Consider the following 21543-nt stretch of genomic DNA (forward strand, 5'->3'; position numbering starts at 1 on the left):
CTGTCCTGCACTGCCATTTAATGGAAAAAAAAAAAAGAGCTTACGGAATATCGAAGCAGACTTGTGATTGGATTCAAGACTTTCTTGCAGACAGAACTCAACACGTCACTCTTAACGGAACTAAATTGACAGATGTAACGGTAATATCCAGAGTATCACAGGGAAGTGTCGTAGGACTGTTGCTGTTTACTATATGTATAAATGATCTAGTAGAAATTATATATAAAAACAAAGATGAGGTGACTTACCGAACGAAAGCGCTGGCAGGTCGATAGACACACAAACAAACACAAACATACACACAAAATTCAAGCTTTCGCAACAAACTGTTGCCTCATCAGGAAAGAGGGAAGGAGGGGGGAAGACGAAAGGAAGTGGGTTTTAAGGGAGAGGGTAAGGAGTCATTCCAATCCCGGGAGCGGAAAGACTTACCTTAGGGGGAAAAAAGGACAGGTATACACTCGCACACACGCACATATCCATCCACGCATACAGACACAAGCAGACATATTTAAATATGTCTGCTTGTGTCTGTATGCGTGGATGGATATGTGCGTGTGTGCGAGTGTATACCTGTCCTTTTTTCCCCCTAAGGTAAGTCTTTCCGCTCCCGGGATTGGAATGACTCCTTACCCTCTCCCTTAAAACCCATTTCCTTTCGTCTTCCCCCCTCCTTCCCTCTTTCCTGATGAGGCAACAGTTTGTTGCGAAAGCTTGAATTTTGTGTGTATGTTTGTGTTTGTTTGTGTGTCTATCGACCTGCCAGCGCTTTCGTTCGGTAAGTCACCTCATCTTTGTTTTTATATATAATTTTTCCCACGTGGAATGTTTCCTTCTATTATATTGATCTAGTAGAAAGTTATGGATGCTCTTTAAAGCTATTTGCAGATGATGCAGATGTCTATACCAAAGTAGCAACACCAGAAGATAGTAAGAATTTGCAGAATGACCTGCAGAGAATTGACGAATGGTGCAGGCTCCGGCAGTTGACACTGAACGTAAATAAATGTAACATATTGTGCATACATAGGAAAAGAAATTCGCTACTGTACTGCTACACTATTGATGCCAAACAACTGGAGACAGTATCTGCTGTAAAATATCTAGGCGTAACTATCCACAGTGATCTTAAGATCACATAAAACAGGAAGTGGGAAAAGTAGACAAGACTTAGATTCATTGGAAGAATCTTAAGGAAATGTAAATCACGCATGAAAGAAGTGCCTTATAACGCACTTGTTTGTCCGATTCTTGAGTACTGTTCATCTATCTGGGATCCCTATCGAGTAGGACTGATAGAGGAGATATAGAAGACCTAACGAAGAGCGGTGCATTTCATCATGGGATCATTTAGCTGGCGATAGAACATTATGGAGATGCTAAACAAACTCCACCGGTAGACATTACAAGAGAAGTGTTATGCATCATGGAGAGATTTACTATTGAAATTTTGCGACAGCACTTTTCAGGAGGAGTCTGACTACATATTACTTCCCCCCACATACATCTCGCGCATTGACCACGAGGAGAAAATTTGAGAAATTAAGAGCCAATGCAGAGGCTTACTGACAATCATTCTTTCCACACGCTATTCACGTGTGGAACAGGGTTGAGGGATCAGATAGTGGTACTGAAAGTACCCTCCACCACACACCATTAGGTGGCTTGCAGAATATGGTGCTGATGCGGAGGTGAGGAAGCTGCAGTAACATGAGGGGAAGCTTCAGAAGGCTTAATGGAAATGCGTTCCATCAAGGGCATAAGTGTTTTGCTTGCACAAAATATTTTCTGAAGCCAGAACTAAGCCAAAAATGAACAATGCAGTTGGAAAACATCAACAGCATGAACACATGGCAGCAACACACCAGTGTGAGTGAACTTGGGCCAGTTGATAGAAGATTAACCATGAAAATGATTGCGAATGAACTGAACATTAATCATGAAACTCGTCATCTGGTATTGACTGAAAATCTGGGAATGAGAAAACTTTGTACCCAAATGGTTCCCAAAAATCTTATACAGCAACAATAAGATCAACGGACGACTGTGACTGCTGATATACTGGAACACTTAGAATTGAACATGGAATTGCTGAACTGAGTTACCACTGGCCATGAAAACAAAATGGTGTTTTCCACTATGAACTAAACTGAAACATCAAAGTTTGCAACTTGTTTCAAGGAAAATCCTAGGCCAAAAAAAGTGGGCATGTCGAAGTCAAAGGTTAAATGAGTGCTTTCGTGTTTGTTCGACTCTATGGGTATTGTGCAGAAAGAGTGGTTACCTCCTGGCCAGACAGTAAAGTAACATTACTACCAAGAAATTCTCAAAAGACTTAAAAAATGGGTCCATCGTGTTCATCCAGATTGCTAAAAACTTGATCCTGCAACACAATAATGCACCCTACAATACTGCATTGTCTGTTGGACAGTTTTTGACATCAAAGTCTAGTGAAATGTCCCCACAACCTCCTTTTTCACCCAACATGGCCCCATGTGACTTTTTTTATTTTGAAAACTATAGTCAGCTATTAAAAGACACCAGTTTGCAACAATACAAGAGATCCAAACAGCTGTACCAAAGGCTTTTGGTGGCATATTAGGAGATAGGTTCCAGAGAGACTACCAACAATAGAAACAGTGATGGATAAGTGTGTGCATTGACAATGGAGTTACTCTGAAGGTGGTACCAGTGTAGTTGGTTAAAACTGTAAGTAAAAGTTTTCTTTCTAACCAGTTTCGTTACTTTGTTGTCGCACCATGTACACTTTTTTCCTTGAAGTAATCAATTTTCCAGCATACTTTCAAACTTACTCAGTTGTTATTCTGTTTCATTGAAGCTTGTCTGCATTGGAGGAAAAGAAAGCAAAGTTATCCACAAAATGAAGTTGGCTCAGACATGCTCTTTTAATGCACATTCCTCCTTCATTTCCTAAGTTTAAGGATACGACTGCTGAGAATAGTTTTACTGATACGGAATATTTTTGCCTGACTATTCTTTCAATTCTGAATTTCCCACTATCTTGCTTATATTTTCTTCAATGTGCTAAACATAGCTGTTTCTAGGCTACTAACACCAAGTAAAAAGTTCTCTCAAAATCTCTGAATCCCAGATTAAGTATGTGGTTCATATTTAGTATTACCCCTTGCTATAATTTTGTTGAAGACTTCCAAACGGTCCAGTACGCTATATCCACTTCTAAGTGGGACAGTTTTACCTGTATTGTAAACAGAAAATTGAAGACAGTTCAAAATATAACATATTCAAAAATGTGTAAAACATACATGCTGACAACGTATGAAAATGAGTCTTTACTCAAGTTTCATGTAAAATTTTTATTTTCTTAAGACTAGTCCAAATTACACAAACCTCAAAATACTTGGCTCAAATTGCCAGGGCTCCATTGCATGTCTAAATAAGTGATCTTCAAAGGCACGCTGACTCCCACAGTCCAGCCTCAAGACCAGTGGTAACTCAGTTCAGCAGTTCCGGGTTCAGTTCTACTTGTTCCAGTATGTCAGCAGCCACAGTCCTCCATTGATCTTATTGTTGCTGTATAAGATTTTTGGGAACTATTTTGGCACAAAGTTTTCTCATTCCCAGATTTTCAGTCAATACCAGGTGACGAGTTTCATGGTTAACGTTCAGTTCATTTGGAATCAGGATTTCTAGTATGTTGTTCTTGGCACTCCCTTCTACCACTGCACAAAAATTTGTGACTGCATGAATTATTTCCCACATTTGACACTGACTGGCCTTATTACTCTTCCAGTATAGTCGAACACTTGCAAATCGTAAAACTGACATTTGTGTAAATTTTACCTAACAATTTTGTGAATTTTTAACACCATAAAATGTACATCTACATAGATATTCCCCAAGCCAACATACAGTGTGTGACGGAGGGCATCCTGTACCACTACTAGTCAATTCCTTTCCTGTTCCACTTATAAATAGAGCGAGGGAAAAAACAACTATTTCTATGCATCTATATCAGCCCCAATTTCTCGTCTCTTAACTTCGCAGTCCTTAAGCACAATGTATGTTGGCAGCAGTAGAATCTTTGGCAGACAGAATCAAATGTAAATTCTCCAAATTTTCTTGAAAAGAACGTCGTTTTCCCTCCAGGGTTTCTCATATGAATTCCCGATGCATCTCCATAACATTCACATGTTGCTCAAACCTATGGGCACCAAATCTAGCAGCCCGCAACTGAATTGCTTCGATACTTTCCTTTGATCCCACCTGGTACAGATCACAAACACTTCTCAAGAACAGGTCAAACCAGTGTCCTACATGTGGTCTCCTTTACATGTGAACCATTCTTTCGTAAAATTCTCCCAATAAACCAAAGTTGACCATTCACCTTCTCTACCACAGTTCTCACATGCTCATTCCATTTGAGCATTATGCCTAGATATTTAAATGACTTGACTGTGTCAAGCAGGACAATAGTAAAACTGTATCCGAACATTACAGGTTTGTTCTTCCTACTCATCAGCATTAACTTACATTTTTCCACCTTTAGAGCTAGCCGCTATTCATCACACCAACTAGAAATTTTGTTTAAGTTGTCTTGTATCTTTCAATAGTCACTCAACTTCGACACATTTCTGTACCACACAGCATCATCAGCAAACAACCACAGTCTCATATATACAGTCGCGACAGTCTCGCTGATTTTTGTTATACACCGCGACAACAGCGCCCTAAGCGGTGGAGAAGCTACGCTGCTGAATACGGTATTCAGTAAATGTAAACAGTATCATTTATATTCATTTTTAACATGGTTTTTACGAAAGGCAGCGTGTCTAGCACAATCAATTGCAGTAATAATAGGAAGAAGACACCACATTTGTCATTCTTCAGGTTCCCTAAGGATCCTGAGAGGTATGAAACATCACATTAGAGTGCTCTTTATTTACGATTTTTTCTAAACTTTATTGAATTACTGAAATTGTTTTTCTTTTTTAGGAGCAATAAATGGTTACTAAATAGCCGAAGACAGGACCTGCTGCAAAAAGATGTCCTTTATTTGCACAATAATGTGAAGTTTTGCGCATTACATTTTGAGTCAAACCAGTTCATGAGTGCGGTAAAGAAGACATTGGTATGGAATGCAGTTCCTACATTATTTGACGTGCAGAATAAGCAACAGCTAGTGGTTATGACCCCCCAAGAACCATGTACCTTGCCGTTGGTGGGGAGGCTTGCGTGCCTCAGCGATACAGATAGCCGTACCGTAGGTGCAACCACAACGGAGGGGTATCTGTTGAGAGGCCAGACAAACGCGTGGTTCCTGAAGAGGGGCAAGCAGCCTTTTCAGCAGTTGCAGGGGAAACAGTCTGGATTATTGACTGATCTGGCCTTGTAACACTAACCAAAATGGCCTTGCTGTGCTGGTACTGCGAACAGCTGAAAGCAGGGGGAAACCACAGCCGTAATTTTTTCCCCGAGGGCATGCAGCTTTACTGTATGGTTAAATGATAATGGCGTCTTCTTAAGTAAAATATTCCAGAGGTAAAATAGTCCCCCATTCGGATCTCCGGGCAGGGACTACTCTGGAGGACGTCGTTATCACGAGAAAGAAAACTGGCGTTCTACGGATCGGAGCGTGGAATGTCAGATCCCTTAATCAAGCAGGTAGGTTAGAAAATTTGAAAAGGGAAATGGATAGGTTAAAGTTAGATATAGTAGGAATTAGTGAAGTTCGCTGGCAGGAGGAACAAGACTTTTGGTCAGGCGAATACAGGGTTATAAATACAAAATCAAATAGGGGTAATGCGGGAGTCAGTTTAATAATGAATAACAAAATAGGAAGAGGAAGCCGCATGGTAGAATTTTGCACAGAGGACAACTTAATCATAGCTAACACTAGGTTCAAGAATCATAAAAGAAGGTTGTATACATGGAAGAAGCCTGGAGATACTGACAGGTTTCAGATAGATTATATAATGGTAAGACAGAGATTTAGGAACCAGGTTTTAAATTGTAAAACATTTCCAGGGGCAGATGTGTACTCTGACCACAATCTATTGGTTATGAACTGTAGATTAAAAATGAAGAAACTGCAAAAAGGTGCGAATTTAAGGAGATGGGACCTGGATAAACTGATTAAACCAGAGGTTGTACACAGTTCCAGGGTGTCCAGGGTGAGCATAAGGGAACAATTGACAGGAATGGGGGAAAGAAATACAGTAGAAGGAGAATGGGTAGCTTTGAGAGATGAAGTAGTGAAGGCAGCAGAGGATCAAGTAGGTAAAAAGACGAGGGCTAGTAGAAATCCTTGGATTACAGAAGAAATATTGAATTTAATTGATGCAAGGAGAAAATATAAAAATGCAGTAAATGAAGCAGGCAAAAAGGAATACAAACGTCTCAAAAATGAGAGCGACAGGAAGTGCAAAATGGCTAAGCAGGGATGGCTAGAAGACAAATGTAAGGATGTAGAGGCTTATCTCACTAGGCGTAAGATAGATACTGCCTACAGGAAAATTAGAGAGACCTTTGGAGAAAAGAGAACCACTTGTATGAATATCAAGAGCTCATATGGAAACCCAGTTCTAAGCAAAGAAGGGAAAGCAGAAAGGTGGAAGAAGTATAGAGGATCTATACAAGGGTGACGTACTTGAGGACAATATTATGGAAATGGAAGAGGATGTAGATGAAGATGAAATGGGAGATACGATACTGCGTGAAGAATTTGACAGAGCACTGAAAGACCTGAGTCGAAACAAGGCCCCGGGAGTAGACAACATTGCATTAGAACTACTGATGGCCTTGGGAGAGCCAGTCCTGACAAAACTCTACCATCTGGTGAGCAAGATGTATGAGACAGGCGAAACACCCTCACACTTCAAGAAGAATATAGTAATTCCAATCCCAAAGAAAGCAGGTGCTGACAGATGTGAAAATTACCGAACTATCAGTTTAACAAGTCACAGATGCAAAATACTAACGCGAATTCTTTACAGACGAATGGAAAAACTGGTAGAAGTGGACCTCGGGGAAGATCAGTTTGGATTCTGTAGAAATATTGTAACACATGAGGCAATACTGACCCTACGACTTATCTTAGAAGCTAGATTAAGGAAAGGCAAACCTACGTTTCTAGCATTTGTAGACTTAGAGAAAGCTTTTGACAATGTTGATTGGAATACTCTCTTTCAAATTCTGAAGGTGGCAGGGGTAAAATACAGGGAGCAAAAGGCTATTTACAATTTGTACAGAAACCAGATGGCAGTTATAAGAGTCGAGGGACATGAAAGAGAAGCAGTGGTTGGGAAGGGAGTGAGACAGGGTTGAAGCCTCTCCCCGATGTTATTCAATCTGTATATTGAGCAAGCAGTGAAGGAAACAAAAGAAAAATTCGGAGTAGGTGTTAAAATGCATGGAGAAGAAATAAAAACTTTGAGGTTCGCCGATGACATTGTAATTCTGTCAAAGATAGCAAAGGACTTAGAAGAGCAGTTGAACGGAATGGATAGTGTCTTGAAAGGAGGATATAAAATGAACATCAACAAAAGCAAAACGAGGACAATGGAATGTAGTCGAATTACGTTGGGTGATGCTGAGGGAATTAGATTAGGAAATGAGACACTTAAAGTAGTAAAGGAGTTTTGCTATTTGGGGAGCAAAATAACTGATGACGGTCGAAGTAGAGACGTTATAAAATGTACATTGGCAATGGCAAGGAAAGTGTTTCTGAAGAAGAGAAATTTGTTAACATCGAGTATAGATGTACGTGTCAGGAAGTCGTTTCTGAAAGTATTTGTATGGAGCGTAGCCTTGTATGGAAGTGAAACATGGACGATTACTAGTTTGGACAAGAAGGGAATAGAAGCTTTCGAAATGTGGTGCTACAGAAGAATGCTGAAGATTAGATGGGTAGATCATATAACTAATGAGGAGGTATTGAACAGGATTGGGGAGAAGAGAAGTTTGTGGTACAACTTGACTAGAAGAAGGGATCGGTTGGTAGAACATGTCCTGAGGTATCAAGGGATTACCAATTTAATATTGGAAGGAAGCGTAGAGGGTAAAAATCGTAGAGGGAGACCAAGAGATGAATACACTAAACAGATTCAGAAGGATGTACGTTGCAGTAGGTACTGGGAGATAAAGAAGCTTGCACAGGATAGAGCAGCATGGAGAGCTGCATCAAACCAGTCTCAGGACTGAAGACCACAACAACAACAGTGATTATGAAGAGAAAATTGCCATAAAAATGTGAAAGTGTTACTGCAAAAACAATAAAACTGTCTCCTGACACAGAAGAAACAGCTACCGCAAGTGTTCCTACACGAGAGACATATAAAATCACTAACAACAGAGTCTGAAACACAGACATCTTTTGAAGATGAAATGCTTCGATTACGTGAAATTATTCGTGTGTTGGAAAAATCATGTGAAATGTAAAAATATGCAAATCATTAGACTTCCTACAAAATTGCTACATGACAAGGAAAGTGCCCATCGTAAGAATAAACTGTAACCACAACGTCACAGGACACAAATACAAAAGGACAAGCTCATTTTAAAAAGTATTGGTTACAAGTACTTGAAAAAAGATGCTCTCGATTTACTGATGAGCCAAATCAGTATACCACTGAATGGAAAACGTGGTCTGAGATGGAAAGATGAAACTAAATTATTTGCACTTCATTTGTTGTATTATAGTACTCAGGCATACAGTTTTTTATCACACTGTTTTAGCCTTCGATCAGTACGTACCTTACAAAGGTATGTGGAAGATATACAATTAAACTGTGGGATAAATAATAACATATTTCATCTTTTGAAGCAGAAAGTGCAGCAGTTACCAGAAACTGATATATTTGTTAACTTGTCTATGGATGAGATGTCACTAATGGAAAATTTGATATATGACAGCTCTAGGGATTGTGTTATTGGATTTGAAGACAGGGGTTTCATACATACATCTGTGGTTGCCAATACTGCATTAGTTATAATGATTAACGGCATCTTCTCAAATTTTAAACAGCCATTAGTATATTATTTCTCCAAAGGACCAGTAGGAGCCACCCATCTGACACGCATATTTTTTGAAGTTGTCAAAAAACTCACAGACATTGGTTTGGCTGTAAAAACATGAGTGACTGACCAAGGCTCGAATTTTGTGGAGTGGAGGCACAGACTGGCTATCACACCAGTTAATCCATGCTTAGTACATGAAGGGAGTAAGATCTACTTTTTTTTATGACACCCCACACTTCATAAAAAGCATATGCAATATTTTATTCAGGTATAACATTAACCACACAACAGATGAAGGATGGATTGGCCCTGCTTCACGGAAGGACATTTGTCAGTTGTACTCAAGTGATTGGGAAAGGAAGTACAAGTTGCCCCCCAAGCTCACTAAAAGAGCTGTCCAAATGCCAGCATTTTCAAAAATGAAGGTAAGAACTGCAGTTCATGTGCTGAGTCATACAGTAGCAGCAGGCATTGAGACACTTGTTACTTGTGGTACCGTATCATCATCTGCTACTGCTACTGCAGATTTTTGCCAAAAAGTGAATGATATTTTTGACATATTTTATGCATATGGTGTTAAGGGGCCTGTATCCTTAAGGAACTGCATTAAAAGTGCCTCCAGACATTTGGAAATATTAAAGACACTGAAGCCATGGATACAGTCATGGAAATTTGTAGATGTTGATGGGAAAGATTTTTCATCTAGGATTAAGTGTGTTAAAGGACTTCTGTGTAACATAAGTGCTTTGAACATGTTTGTTGATGATGTTTTGGATGGAACCAAGTTATATTTATTAACACGCGAAATTAATCAAGATCCACTGGAAAACGTTTTCTCAGTGATAAGACATAAAGGTGGTTTTTGTAGCAACACATCACCACGACAGTTTTGTGCTTCATTCAATAATTGTGCTTTAAGCAAATTAATGAACACACACAGTGTAGCTACCGCCAATTGAGAGGGGATCAACTGGGGTCAGACAATAGTGGATATGAAAGCAGCACCAGCTGAGGGGCATGAAAGAGAAACCATGCTTGAGAAGGGAGTGAACAGGGTTTTAGCCTATTACCAATGTTGTTCAGTTTGTACCTTGAGCAAGCACAAAAGGAAACTGAAGAAAAAATTTGGAGCAGTAATTAATGTCCGGGAGAAGAAATGAAAACTTTGACATTTGCCAATGACATTATACTGGGTGTACATTAAGTACAGAACACTTTCAATTATTTATTGCACTAGAACCAAACATTGTACAGATATCATACATATGTCATTTTGAAGAGAAACCCTGAAAGTTTTTTTCCATGTATACCTCCACAGCGTAGTTTGGTAATTTGCCGATAGTCAGCACTAGTCGCAAACCCGGTGAGTTCAGGTGTGGGGCATACTTTCTGTGTGTTGGAGTTCAACAAATGGCCTCCCCGTTCGCCAGATCTCACTCCGTGTGACTTTATTGTGTCAGGGCACATTAAAGATCTGGTGTATGCACTGCCTCTACCACTTTATGTAGCAGAGCTCTGGGAGAGAATACAGGAAGCTACTGCCACAGTCAACAATGCCATGCTGGGACGGTTATGGCAAGAATTCAGTTACCATATTATGTCTCCTGGGTCACTCATGGTTCGCATATCGAATGTTTGTAAAAAAAAACTTTTAGAGTTTCTCTTTAAAATGCAATATGTATGACATCCTCACAATGTTTAGTTCTTGTGCAATAAATAATTGAAAGTGTTCCTGGACTTTATGTACATCCTGTATTTCTGTCACAGATAGCAAAGGACTTGGAATATCTGTTGAATATAATTGACAATGTCTTGAAAGGAACATAAAACATGATCATCAACAAAAGCAAAACAAGACTAATTGAATGTAGTCGAATTAAATCAGGCAATAGTAAGTGTATCGGATTAGGAAGTGAGACAATAAAAGTAGTAGAAGAATTTTGCTATGTGCATAGTAAAATACCTGAAGATGACAGAGAGAATAGAAAATGTAGAATGGCAATGGAAAGAAAAACGTTTCTGAAGAAGAGAAATTTGTTAACATCAAATATAGTTTTAAGTGTTAGGAAGTCTTTTCTGAAGGTATTCCTCTGGAGTATAGATTTGTATGGAAGTTAAATGTGGACAATACATAGTTCAGGCAACAAGACAATAGCAGCTTTTGAAATGTGGCAGTGTAGAAGAAATCTGAAGATTAGATGGGTAGATCATGTAACCAATGAGGTGGTACTAAATAAAATTTGAGAGGAAAGAATTGTGTTGCATAACTGGACTAAAAGTAGGGATCAGCTGGCAGGACACATTCTGAGACATCAAGGGAACATGAATTTAGTACTAGAGGAAAGTGTTAAAAATTGCGGAGGGAGACCAAGAAGTAAAAACAGTAAGCAGGTCCAATAGGATGTAGGTTACAGCAACTATTTGGAAATGAAGAGACTTGCTCAGGGTAGAGTAGTGTGGAGAACTGCACCAACAATCTTCAGACTGAAGATGACGGCGACGGCGACGACGACGACGACGATGATGATGACGACAACAACAAACCGATCAACCTTATTCTTAAATAGGTTATCATATTCTACTTTTCTGTCTTCCTGCCTGGTTAGTCAGTTTTTTCCCTAGCTTTGTATCTATTTTTAATCTGTATCTTACAAGTCTATAACCACCTGAAATTCTGAAGTGGCTTAACATGTATCTTGTACAACAGTACTGAGCATTCAATTCCTACAGAAATTCTAAATGATGGTAAGCAAATTAAATATCTCCTGTCACTATCAAATGCCCTAAATCCCTATGGGAACCACTGTCTGACTAAACATTCTCATTTGGGCAGCTGACAAAACAATTTTGCAGCCGGATTCAAAAAGAGTCTTTCAAACGTCTTAAGTGAACTACACAGAAGTAGAAGTTATAGGAGGTCAAGATAAACTGAAGGGCAGTAGATCCTCCGTGGAAAGCTGTAAGGGGAGAGCTAATGACAGGTCACCAGTTGGCATACGATCAAGAGATATGCTCAAGTGGCTCAACCTGGGGACCTGCTTTACCCGAGATGGTTAGGATTTCTGCGTTCAAGTCATGATCTAGCACTTTCACAAATGCAGAGTTACTTTCATTATCCAGTTCACATTTAGTCTGCCATCTGTATCAGCACACAGTGCAGCACAAATCTAAATATGTGACATGCTTTTAATATTGAATAATGATTTGTAACATGTTAAAAAGTACATCCTTTTTAGTTGAAGACAGACTGGAAATGCTTCAAGGTGCCACTGCATTTGCTGGTGGAAATGGTGATTGCGGCACCCATGATTGAAATGCATGGTGTTTTGTAATAAAACATTCTGCAGTATCATGAAAAATTTCTCAAACGAATATTAATACATGAAAGGAAAAGTGCCACTTTGAATTCTTACCAAACAAGCATACAATTTGTCATAGATAAGAACAATTAATGAATCAAATACACATACTTCCAACATTGTAGACGGTACTTCTGGCAATCTCCACGATGATTCACTGCTGTTCTCTTGGTAGAAGTACACTCTACCTTCCGCATCATTTGAGGAAAACCACTGAAAGAAAGCAAAAACCATGCCTTTATTCTCGTGTTTTACATTTGCAAGCAAGCATGTCACAACACATTGTTTGTAGAATTAATTTCTAGAAAAACAAAACTGTTTGTGATCTTCAAGTCTTGTATTGTATTCTCTTATCGCCACACAATAATTCATACCAAGTTACTGTTGTTGTTGATGTATTATTATTATTATTATTATTATTATTATTATTATTATATTACTAGTAGCAGCAGCAGCAGCAGTAGTATTATAATTTGTTACCAATGTTGTCATTGAGGTATCATATCAGTGGCTAATGACAATGCAGTCTTTTACACCAACCTGTCACTTTCAGTACAAATTAATTGCATAAATAACTACAACAGTAATGATAATAATGAAGACTACTGAGAAAGGATGTTGCAGGGCACTGCAGCCTTTCCTGAACATTTGTCAAAGACATGCCTTTCTTTTATTTGCCACAAGAATGCAAATTAGTGACAATAAATTTGTTTGCTATTAATGCAACAATCCATAGTTTATTGGGGCTGTTTATTGCATCATGAATATTCTTAGTGCTTGAAGTGAGATGCTGCATCAAAAAGTTATAGTACATATAATATCTGAAGTTACTGAAATTATAAGGTAAGTCTGGAAAGTAAATATCATTTTGGAAAAAAAACTTATCAAACATTGTTTCAAACAAAAATTTATTTTTGCAAGAAAGAGAATTTCTGAAACTATTTTTCTACACAGTTGCCACCATTTTTCAGGCATTTCTCATGGCAGGAAATCAACTTTCTGTGCCCTCTTATGGAAAGATGCAGCCAGTAAAGACAGTCACTGCTAAACATCATTTGTTTCCATAGTTATCACGGTGAAAAGGTCTTCCTCCTAAACCATGCTTCAAGTTCAAGAACAAATGCTAGTCAGAAGGTGCAAGACTGAGGCTGTACATTGAGCAATTGAACTACATACAAATTGTTAAACAAGATTTTCAGTGACACCAGCAGAATGAGGATGAGCATTGTCATAAAGCAACACAATACCTTGACTGAGCATTCCACATCTCTTGTTTTCAACTGCACACCAAAGATTTCACAGTTCAGATGGTTCAAATGGCTCTGAGCACTATGGGACTCAACTGCTGAGGTCATTAGTCCCCTAGAACTTAGAACTAGTTAAACGTAACTAACCTAAGGACATCACAAACATCCATGCCCGAGGCAGGATTTGAACCTGCGACCGTAGCGGTCTTGCGGTTCCAGACTGCAGCGCCTTTAACCGCACGGCCACTTCGGCCGGCGAAGATTTCACAGTAAAATACCAAACTCATGCTTTCACCTCTGGGAAGCAACTCACAAGAAGCAGAAAATGACACAAAAAATGGAGTTCAGATGTGGCTATCCTCACTGGCAGTATCTTTCTACATAGACAGTATAGTAAAGCTTGTTTCCCACTATGACAAATGTCTGAACAATGGTGGCAACTATGTAAAAAGGTAGTTTAAGAAATGTTCCTTATATTAAAAAGAAATTTTGGTTTGAAAAAAATGGTACTTCCCTTACGGACATGCCTCAGTAGCGCAACATAATTTGAATACAATAATTCAGTATTAAAAGTTCTGCTCACTATTTTTCAACACTGTTTCAGTTTTGCACATAGAAATCAAGACTAACCAATGATGTATCAATAAATACAAGTTTACAGACTAAGAGTGTTTATCAAACATGCTCTACATGTCTGATGTATTCAGTTTCTACAAAAGTGCCAAATGTGAGGCTTTCATGTGAACTTGTTATAGATTAATTATCAGCCTCAGAGACCTTATGTCCTCTCATTCACATTTTTTTCTCTCCACTGAATGCAAGGAGAATTATACCCACAAAACAAGTATTGAATACACCGAGCCACACAACAATTAACACAGTAATATGTATTTTGAGCCACACAGTAATTAACAGTCAAGTTGTCTTTGCTGTTCCCTTTCTACATGTTTTACTTGGTACATAGACAGATTCTTGTCTTGAATCATTAATTATTAATGCAAATAACAAAAAACTTTACAATTTTCTTTTATGAGGGCAAAGAAGTCTGCTTGGTCTGCCACAGAATGACACTGATGTTCACAAAGCTTTGATTTTGTTATGTTTGTATACATTCTGCAATAATGCACATCAAGTAAAAATGGGGGGAGTGCACAAGGTTTTATTTGACAAGGATGAGAACAGAAATTAGTCTGGTCCTTCTCTTCTGGGCCAATTAATTGAAAATAAATTACATGAGAACAGTCCCGCACTGCAACTTCTATCATTTATTAGGACAATACACTTGCCCACAAAAGTAATTTGGCAATAGCAAAACAGGAGAATCTCAAGTATTGGATCATCCATCATATTTACCAGATTTGGTAGCCACTAACTTCCACTTATTCCTCCAGCTAAACAAATCTGTGGGTGTATAACAATTTGGGTTCATGAAGAATTACTAATATGTAAAGCGTATTTTACAGAGCATCACAGTTTACATTTCAGCAGTGGCACCTACTCATGCATGAAATGTACAAAATGTGTTGACTTAAAAGAGTGGTATGTAAACAATGTAATTACGAAGTTTTTGAACTGCATTTAATCTAAAATTTTCCATAGCAGTACACCATGACAGTTATTTAGTGCCACAAGACGCAGTTCACTTTATAGTTAACAGATATTCAATGGTTTCAAACTAAATAATTTACATCATTCTGAAGACAGAGCTCTAGCTGTTCTGACACCAGATCTGCAGCTTGTTACACTGGTTTCTTCAATACGTCTTTTTACAGATGACAGGTATAAGTACATTATATGGAAGACTAACTGTTGCTAATGTTAACTACCACACTCCTTCGAGTATCATTTACAGATGGCGAGAAGGAAAAAAACTGTTGCCTGCACACTTCTGACTTTGCCCTCACCTCTCTCATCGTCATTGTGGTACTAATACTAAAGCATGTTATCTTGCTTAAAGATTTTTCTACTCAGTTCAGATACAAAGAAGACAGAGCTTGTTTTTCATTGTTTACGAAATGTGGTGAATACTTGTTGCAGGGTTTTTGGACAAGGTGAACTGATAAGCAAATACATCTTCAATATCATGTAAAAGATGTTAAAAACATTAGGTCAAGACTTGGCAGGCCAGTCCAGGAAATCCACTTGATTATCTTTTAAGCAAAATATATAGGTCCTTCCCTTGTAGGCGAGAACACTATTATACATATGAAAAAAAAGTGTTCAGAATAATTGCCATAGAGTGAGGATACATGCTGGTGTCTAAAACATTTCTCAAAATATCTGAGTTCATTTTGCCATAGACCCATCTTAATAAGCCCAGAGAATATCAGGAAAAATAGCTACAGACCACATCAGCACTTCCACCAAACTTCATCATCATAAGAATACATTAATGGACAGATCATATTCCTAGCTTCCACTTAAGTCCACATACATAAGTATTTCACTGCTCCACCATTGAATGCTGGCACTGCCAGCAACTAAGTGACGCCAGGTATCTGTTCATCCTACCAGTCTAATGGTACCTGTGTATCAGCAGAGCAGGAAAATTTATGGACTGACTTGTCACTGATCACTGTACATGTGGTTTAACCTGGGTTTCTCTGCATAAACCGTCAGAGATGTCTGAAGATCAGTTCGCCATACTGACATCAAATAAAACATGATTTTGAAATATTATGACTATTCTTAGAATCTAACCAGACATTTTTTGTAGATCGAAACAGGTTTACAGAATCCTTTCCCCCAAACGTTGACTACCTTTTCCTTCTTCAAACAGTATTTCCTTGCTTGTGCCACTTTATATCAAAAAACCTGGCAATGTTGCTAATGGTTGCGATTTAGCACTGATCATAAACTTAAACAATATTAACAATTTTCGTCCATATGTGAACATTTACTTATGTTTAGAGCCAGCTACCAAACACTGGACGCTGCACCATGCACCAAACTTCTTACAAAGCTCCCTGAATTGCACAACAATTCTCATAGAACTGACTTCACATGGAAGTGCATAGTCTGAGAACAAGTTCTGAAGGCTAATTACCTGATCTTCCAACACATTCGTGATCAACATGAATAGTCATTTTTTAATACTTTCCTCAGTAATTATATATGCTAAATTCATTTACAATGAAGGCAGTAAGTTAAGAGCAACATATTATGCTCAAAGACACCAAGTAAATTAGACAATTGTAAATAATATTAGTAGTTAAATTTTCCATCTAAATTTTGTAGCACGTAGGGAAGTTGATACTTGCAACATTCCCCATGACTTAGGCAGTGTTCTACATATACATCATTACTCTGCAATTCACACATAATTAACTGACAGAGTTGCAAAGAAACATTTTCAAAATATTTCTCTACCATTCTACATGTGAATACCACATGGGAAAAGTGAACACCTAAATCTTTCTGAGCTAGCTCTGATCTCTCTTATTTTATTATGACGGTAAACAAAACATTTAAATGTTAAGAATAGAAAGTCTGAATGAAATTTTCTGAAAAGATCTCACAGCAATGAAAAATGCCTTTGGTTTAATGATTAACACCCTAACTTGGTTGTCATAACCGTGACTCTCTCCCGTGTCCCATATTGTGCAGTAATACTACAGAAGAAGATGGACAAGCCTAGAGTAGGCAGTCTCTTTAGTAGATATTTTACACATTCTAAGTGTTCTGCCAAAAAAATACAAACTTTGGCTCATCTTCCGCGCAACATTTTCTGTGTGATGAATCCAACTTCAGTTGTTCATAGTTGTAATCCATAGGTGTTTAGCTTTACATTTATGTGATTTACCAGAAACTTAATAGAGCCGGCCGGTGTGGCCGAGCGGTTCTAGGCATTTCAGTCGGGGGGGGGGGGAGTTACGGGGTGGTGACAGGAAGGGCATCCGCCCACCCTCTAACACTAAAATCACCAAGTCGCTAGTAACTCAGCCAACCCTGCGATGAAGTGGGACAAAGGCCCAAAGAAAATGATGATGATGATTATGATGAATAACAGAGAGGGCTAATAGCACTTCCTTGGGGAATCCCAGATACAACTCTGGTTTCACTTTCTATCAATTATTATGGTTGTGACCTTTCTGACAGGGAATCACAAATCCAGTCGCACAGCTCAGACAAATTTGGATCCCATTTGTCTGCACAATATCTGATTTAAGCTCTACATTCTACAGAAGTACATCTACTTAGAGCACTTTGATGATGTTTCAGCAGCAAAATGTGACATTTCTAGCAGAATTCCACCACCGAATTCTATTAATCAGATTGTTTGGAAGCAGGTTAGTAAATGATCTTTCCATTTATCTACAGCTTCCCATGCACCTGAGACATTGAAAACCCTGCAGCAATTCTGTTGGGAGAACAACACATCTGGTACGAACTCTTTCTGTGGTTTCATGAAAAAGCAAAACAATTGCCGCCTGTGAGCTCCAGAATCGAGCAGTCACAAGCAGCTCCAAATCGTCAGATATTTTCGAGCTATAAGGCTTTAAAACTAACAAGCAACCTTATGAAACCTAGAATTGTGATGTAATCAGAGTCAACAGATGTATAAAAGCATGCTGAAGATGTTTCATGGAAATAGAACAGAAGAGAAGCTGGTAAACTGGCTTAAGCTGCAAGGTCAGATTATTCCACCAAACATTGTATTTCCCACTAGATTATGAATGGGCGATTACTAACTGGTGCTACTGAGGAAAATGTTAGCATGCGAGGGGATGGGAAAGAGGGGGACGAGGGGGAGGGGGGGGGGAGGGAGAAGAAGCACTTGCCCTGTCCTGGAATCTGGGTACTGAGTTTATAGTCATTATATAATACTCTCATATTTATATCAGCTACTGTAGTGATCAGCAGGTTTAACAATGATGAGCACGATTGAAAATGCTGGAACTTTAGCTATCACTATATATCTCAGACTTTTTTGGTGGTCACGCTGTTCATGAGAAATCATGCCAATTCCTAGAAGCAGCGACGATTTTGGCGCTATTCTCCAGTTATGATGGAAGCAAAACATCTCAGAAATGTGCCGAAATAGTGTCATCAATCTTCTCTTGGTCACTTTCTCATACAGCCGTTATCTGTGGACGAAGAAACCCATGATAACATGCTGAATATATGAGGGCATGCTGCAAAGTAATGCCTCCCAATTTTATATGTGAAAACTCTTAAAGGTTTTTAAATAAAAAGCATAATTAACATTCTACATATTTATTCTTCATGTCTACGTATTTGCTGTTCTCTGCCAAGATGGCGCCGAATGAAATTCGCGAGTGTGTTAGTTCCAGTAATAAATGTAAATTTAATGAAGAAAAGTGTGCATTTTGCAGAAATGTCGGTTGGTATTGTGACCAGTTATGTATTACGTGTTATATTGTGTTAAAAGTATCTGAAAAAAACTGTGATGCATCTATAAACTGTGAAAAAGAAACCATGTTGACGATCGGTAAACAGAACAGCATGAGTTCCGCAAATAAAAGCAAACAATCCGAAGTTTGTGTGAAGTGTAAGAAGTTCGACGTATTTAGTGATGGGAAGTGCATCTCTTGTTATTTAATCATGAAGGTGGTAGTAAAAAATGAGAAACTCAGTGTTTGCTTAGCATCAACTTCATCATACAGCCACGAAATTGCGCTTCAAGAAATAACAAACAGCAAACTATGCTCATGCAGAAAGAAAGTCGTTACAGGTATTATGTGCTTTAAGTGTAAAATTGTTTATCATTATAACTGTGCAAAGGTGGACTCAAAACAAGAGATATGGAAATGTGATAATTGCGTAAAAGTGGGCACTATAGACAGCAAGGAAGAAATAATTTCCGTGTTGTTAGAAGAACTGCAAAGACTGAAAGCTGAAAATGTCACATTGTCTGCCAGAAGTCAACAGAACAAAAGTGAATCCCAAGACGAGAGCACAAATTGTCACCAGCCCAAGAAGATACCAAAACATCTCGTTTCTCAGCAGTTATATCATCTGAATACAAGCAACCGTTTTAGTGCCTTAAGTGATAAAATTGATGAAACAGAGAAATCTACTCAGGTGGTAGGACGAGACAATGTTCCTAAAAATTCGACAAAAAGACCAATTGAGAGTCAGCCAACGAATAAGATTTTATTACTATCATGGGCGAAACTGTGCATCATTGCTAAATGAATTTTTGAAACCCAAGTACTACACATCATCTGTTGTTAAACCAAATGCATGCCTCAGTGGTGTAGTTGAAGGGGCATCAGATCTTACTAGTGATTTCAATTTGGACGATGCAGTTATTATCCTTGCAGGAATAAATGACATTCGTAAGAAAAACAACTTTATTCCAGACAGTTGACTGCAGCACTTGATCATACAAAGCTATTGTTATGTACCGTTCCCTACTGTTATGACAAGCCAGAAGTCAACGAAACAGTGTACAGATTTAATGAATATATAATGAATTTGTCATCTAATTTTGTTAATGTGAAAGTAATTGATGTCAATTTATTCTTGCAAAGGCCTGATTACACTAATCATGGACTACACCTGAACAAAACAGGAAAGCTCAGACTGTGCAGGAACATTGCTTCATCAGTATCAAACCCATGGAAACGGTGTGATGTAGTAAAAACACTTACAACCAGCTCTGCAAGAAAGGTCAGATTTTGTACCGGTACTGTAGAAACCAATTCATGCCAAGATAGACAGGGAACCAATGTGAATACAAGAAACAGATGTATAGCTGTGTCTCACCCTGTCACTGCCAATGACTTATTAATACCATATGACGAAGTTCCACCCAAAGAACCTCAAGGACTGGAAAATAATTCCGATGCAGTATCTCCAAGGATAAAAGGTAATCCCCGATTTTCTACGAGAGAAAGAAGAATTCCAAAAAGAAACAGTGATTTTTTATGGCCAGCACCCACCCGACCTCGCCAACGACATCTAGTGAACAAATCTCCAGCTGCGACATAGGTCTTAATGTATCCAACACAGTTTTGAGTGCAACGGGGACTAACGGTGTTAATGGACAAGCAGACCAGCAGAAGGACAGTAGAGGTAGCTATAAGAATCTTATTATTCTTCATCAAAATATCAGAAGTCTCAAAAGTAAATTAGAGTTTTTATCTGTAAATTTAGGGGACATGGACACTGTTGACCGTCCTCATGTTTTATGCCTTACTGAGCATCATGTAACAGTTGGAATTGATGGGCTGCAGCTTGATGGGTATGATCTAGCTACTCATTACTGCAGAACAAGTAAGGAGAAAGGTGGTGCTGTAATTTATATAGACAGTAAAATCATTTATAAATCTTTAGATCTAAGTAAGTATTGTGTAGATCAACATTTTGAAGTTTGCGGGACTGAAATTTCTGCAAAGGACATGTTACTTACTGTGCTTGCAATTTACAGAGCTCCAGCAGGGAAGTTTTGCATCTTTATGAATAAGTTAGAATCTCTTTTGACCAAATTGTTCTCTAAAACTAGAAATTTAATAATTGTAGGTGACTTTAATGTCAACTTCTTAACTGATAACCTCAAAACTGACCTGGACCACTTAATGAATTCTTACAACTTGGCTGCGATGGTTACCTGGCCCACTAGTGCAAGAGCCTTCTAGATAATATTTTCATTGACAAGAATAGAGTCAACAGTGCTAGTGTGAGCAAAGTAATTTATGGCCTGTCTGACCATGATGGACAACTTCTGAAAGTAAATAACATCAGTTTGTGCAATAAAATCTCCCACACCTATAGGTCCTATAGATGTATAAACACTGAAACTGTGTCTGCCTTTAACGACTATTTGTCACAGATAGATTGGGAGCCAGTGTACAGCACATCAGATGTTAATGATAAATTTAACCTTTTTTTAAATGAATTTATATCTGTATTTGAAATGGCTTTCCCAAAAAAAACTGTCAGAAAGAACAATGAGGTTTCTTCCAGTAAACCAT

General features: G+C 38.4%; 1 protein-coding gene across 2 annotated transcripts in view; it reads right to left on the reverse strand.

The window, feature by feature from the left end:
- Positions 1 to 21543, reverse strand: part of LOC124722940 (rho GTPase-activating protein 12-like) — a 245819-nt gene that overhangs the window by 76322 nt on the left and 147954 nt on the right. For both annotated transcript variants that reach the window (XM_047248103.1, XM_047248102.1), the window contains exon 4: positions 12468 to 12569. In XM_047248103.1, the coding sequence (XP_047104059.1) occupies positions 12468 to 12569 (102 nt within the window). The remainder of the gene's footprint in view (positions 1 to 12467; positions 12570 to 21543) is intronic.

This window comes from Schistocerca piceifrons, chromosome X (assembly GCF_021461385.2).
Source record: "Schistocerca piceifrons isolate TAMUIC-IGC-003096 chromosome X, iqSchPice1.1, whole genome shotgun sequence".
Taxonomy (NCBI): Eukaryota; Metazoa; Arthropoda; class Insecta; order Orthoptera; family Acrididae; genus Schistocerca; species Schistocerca piceifrons.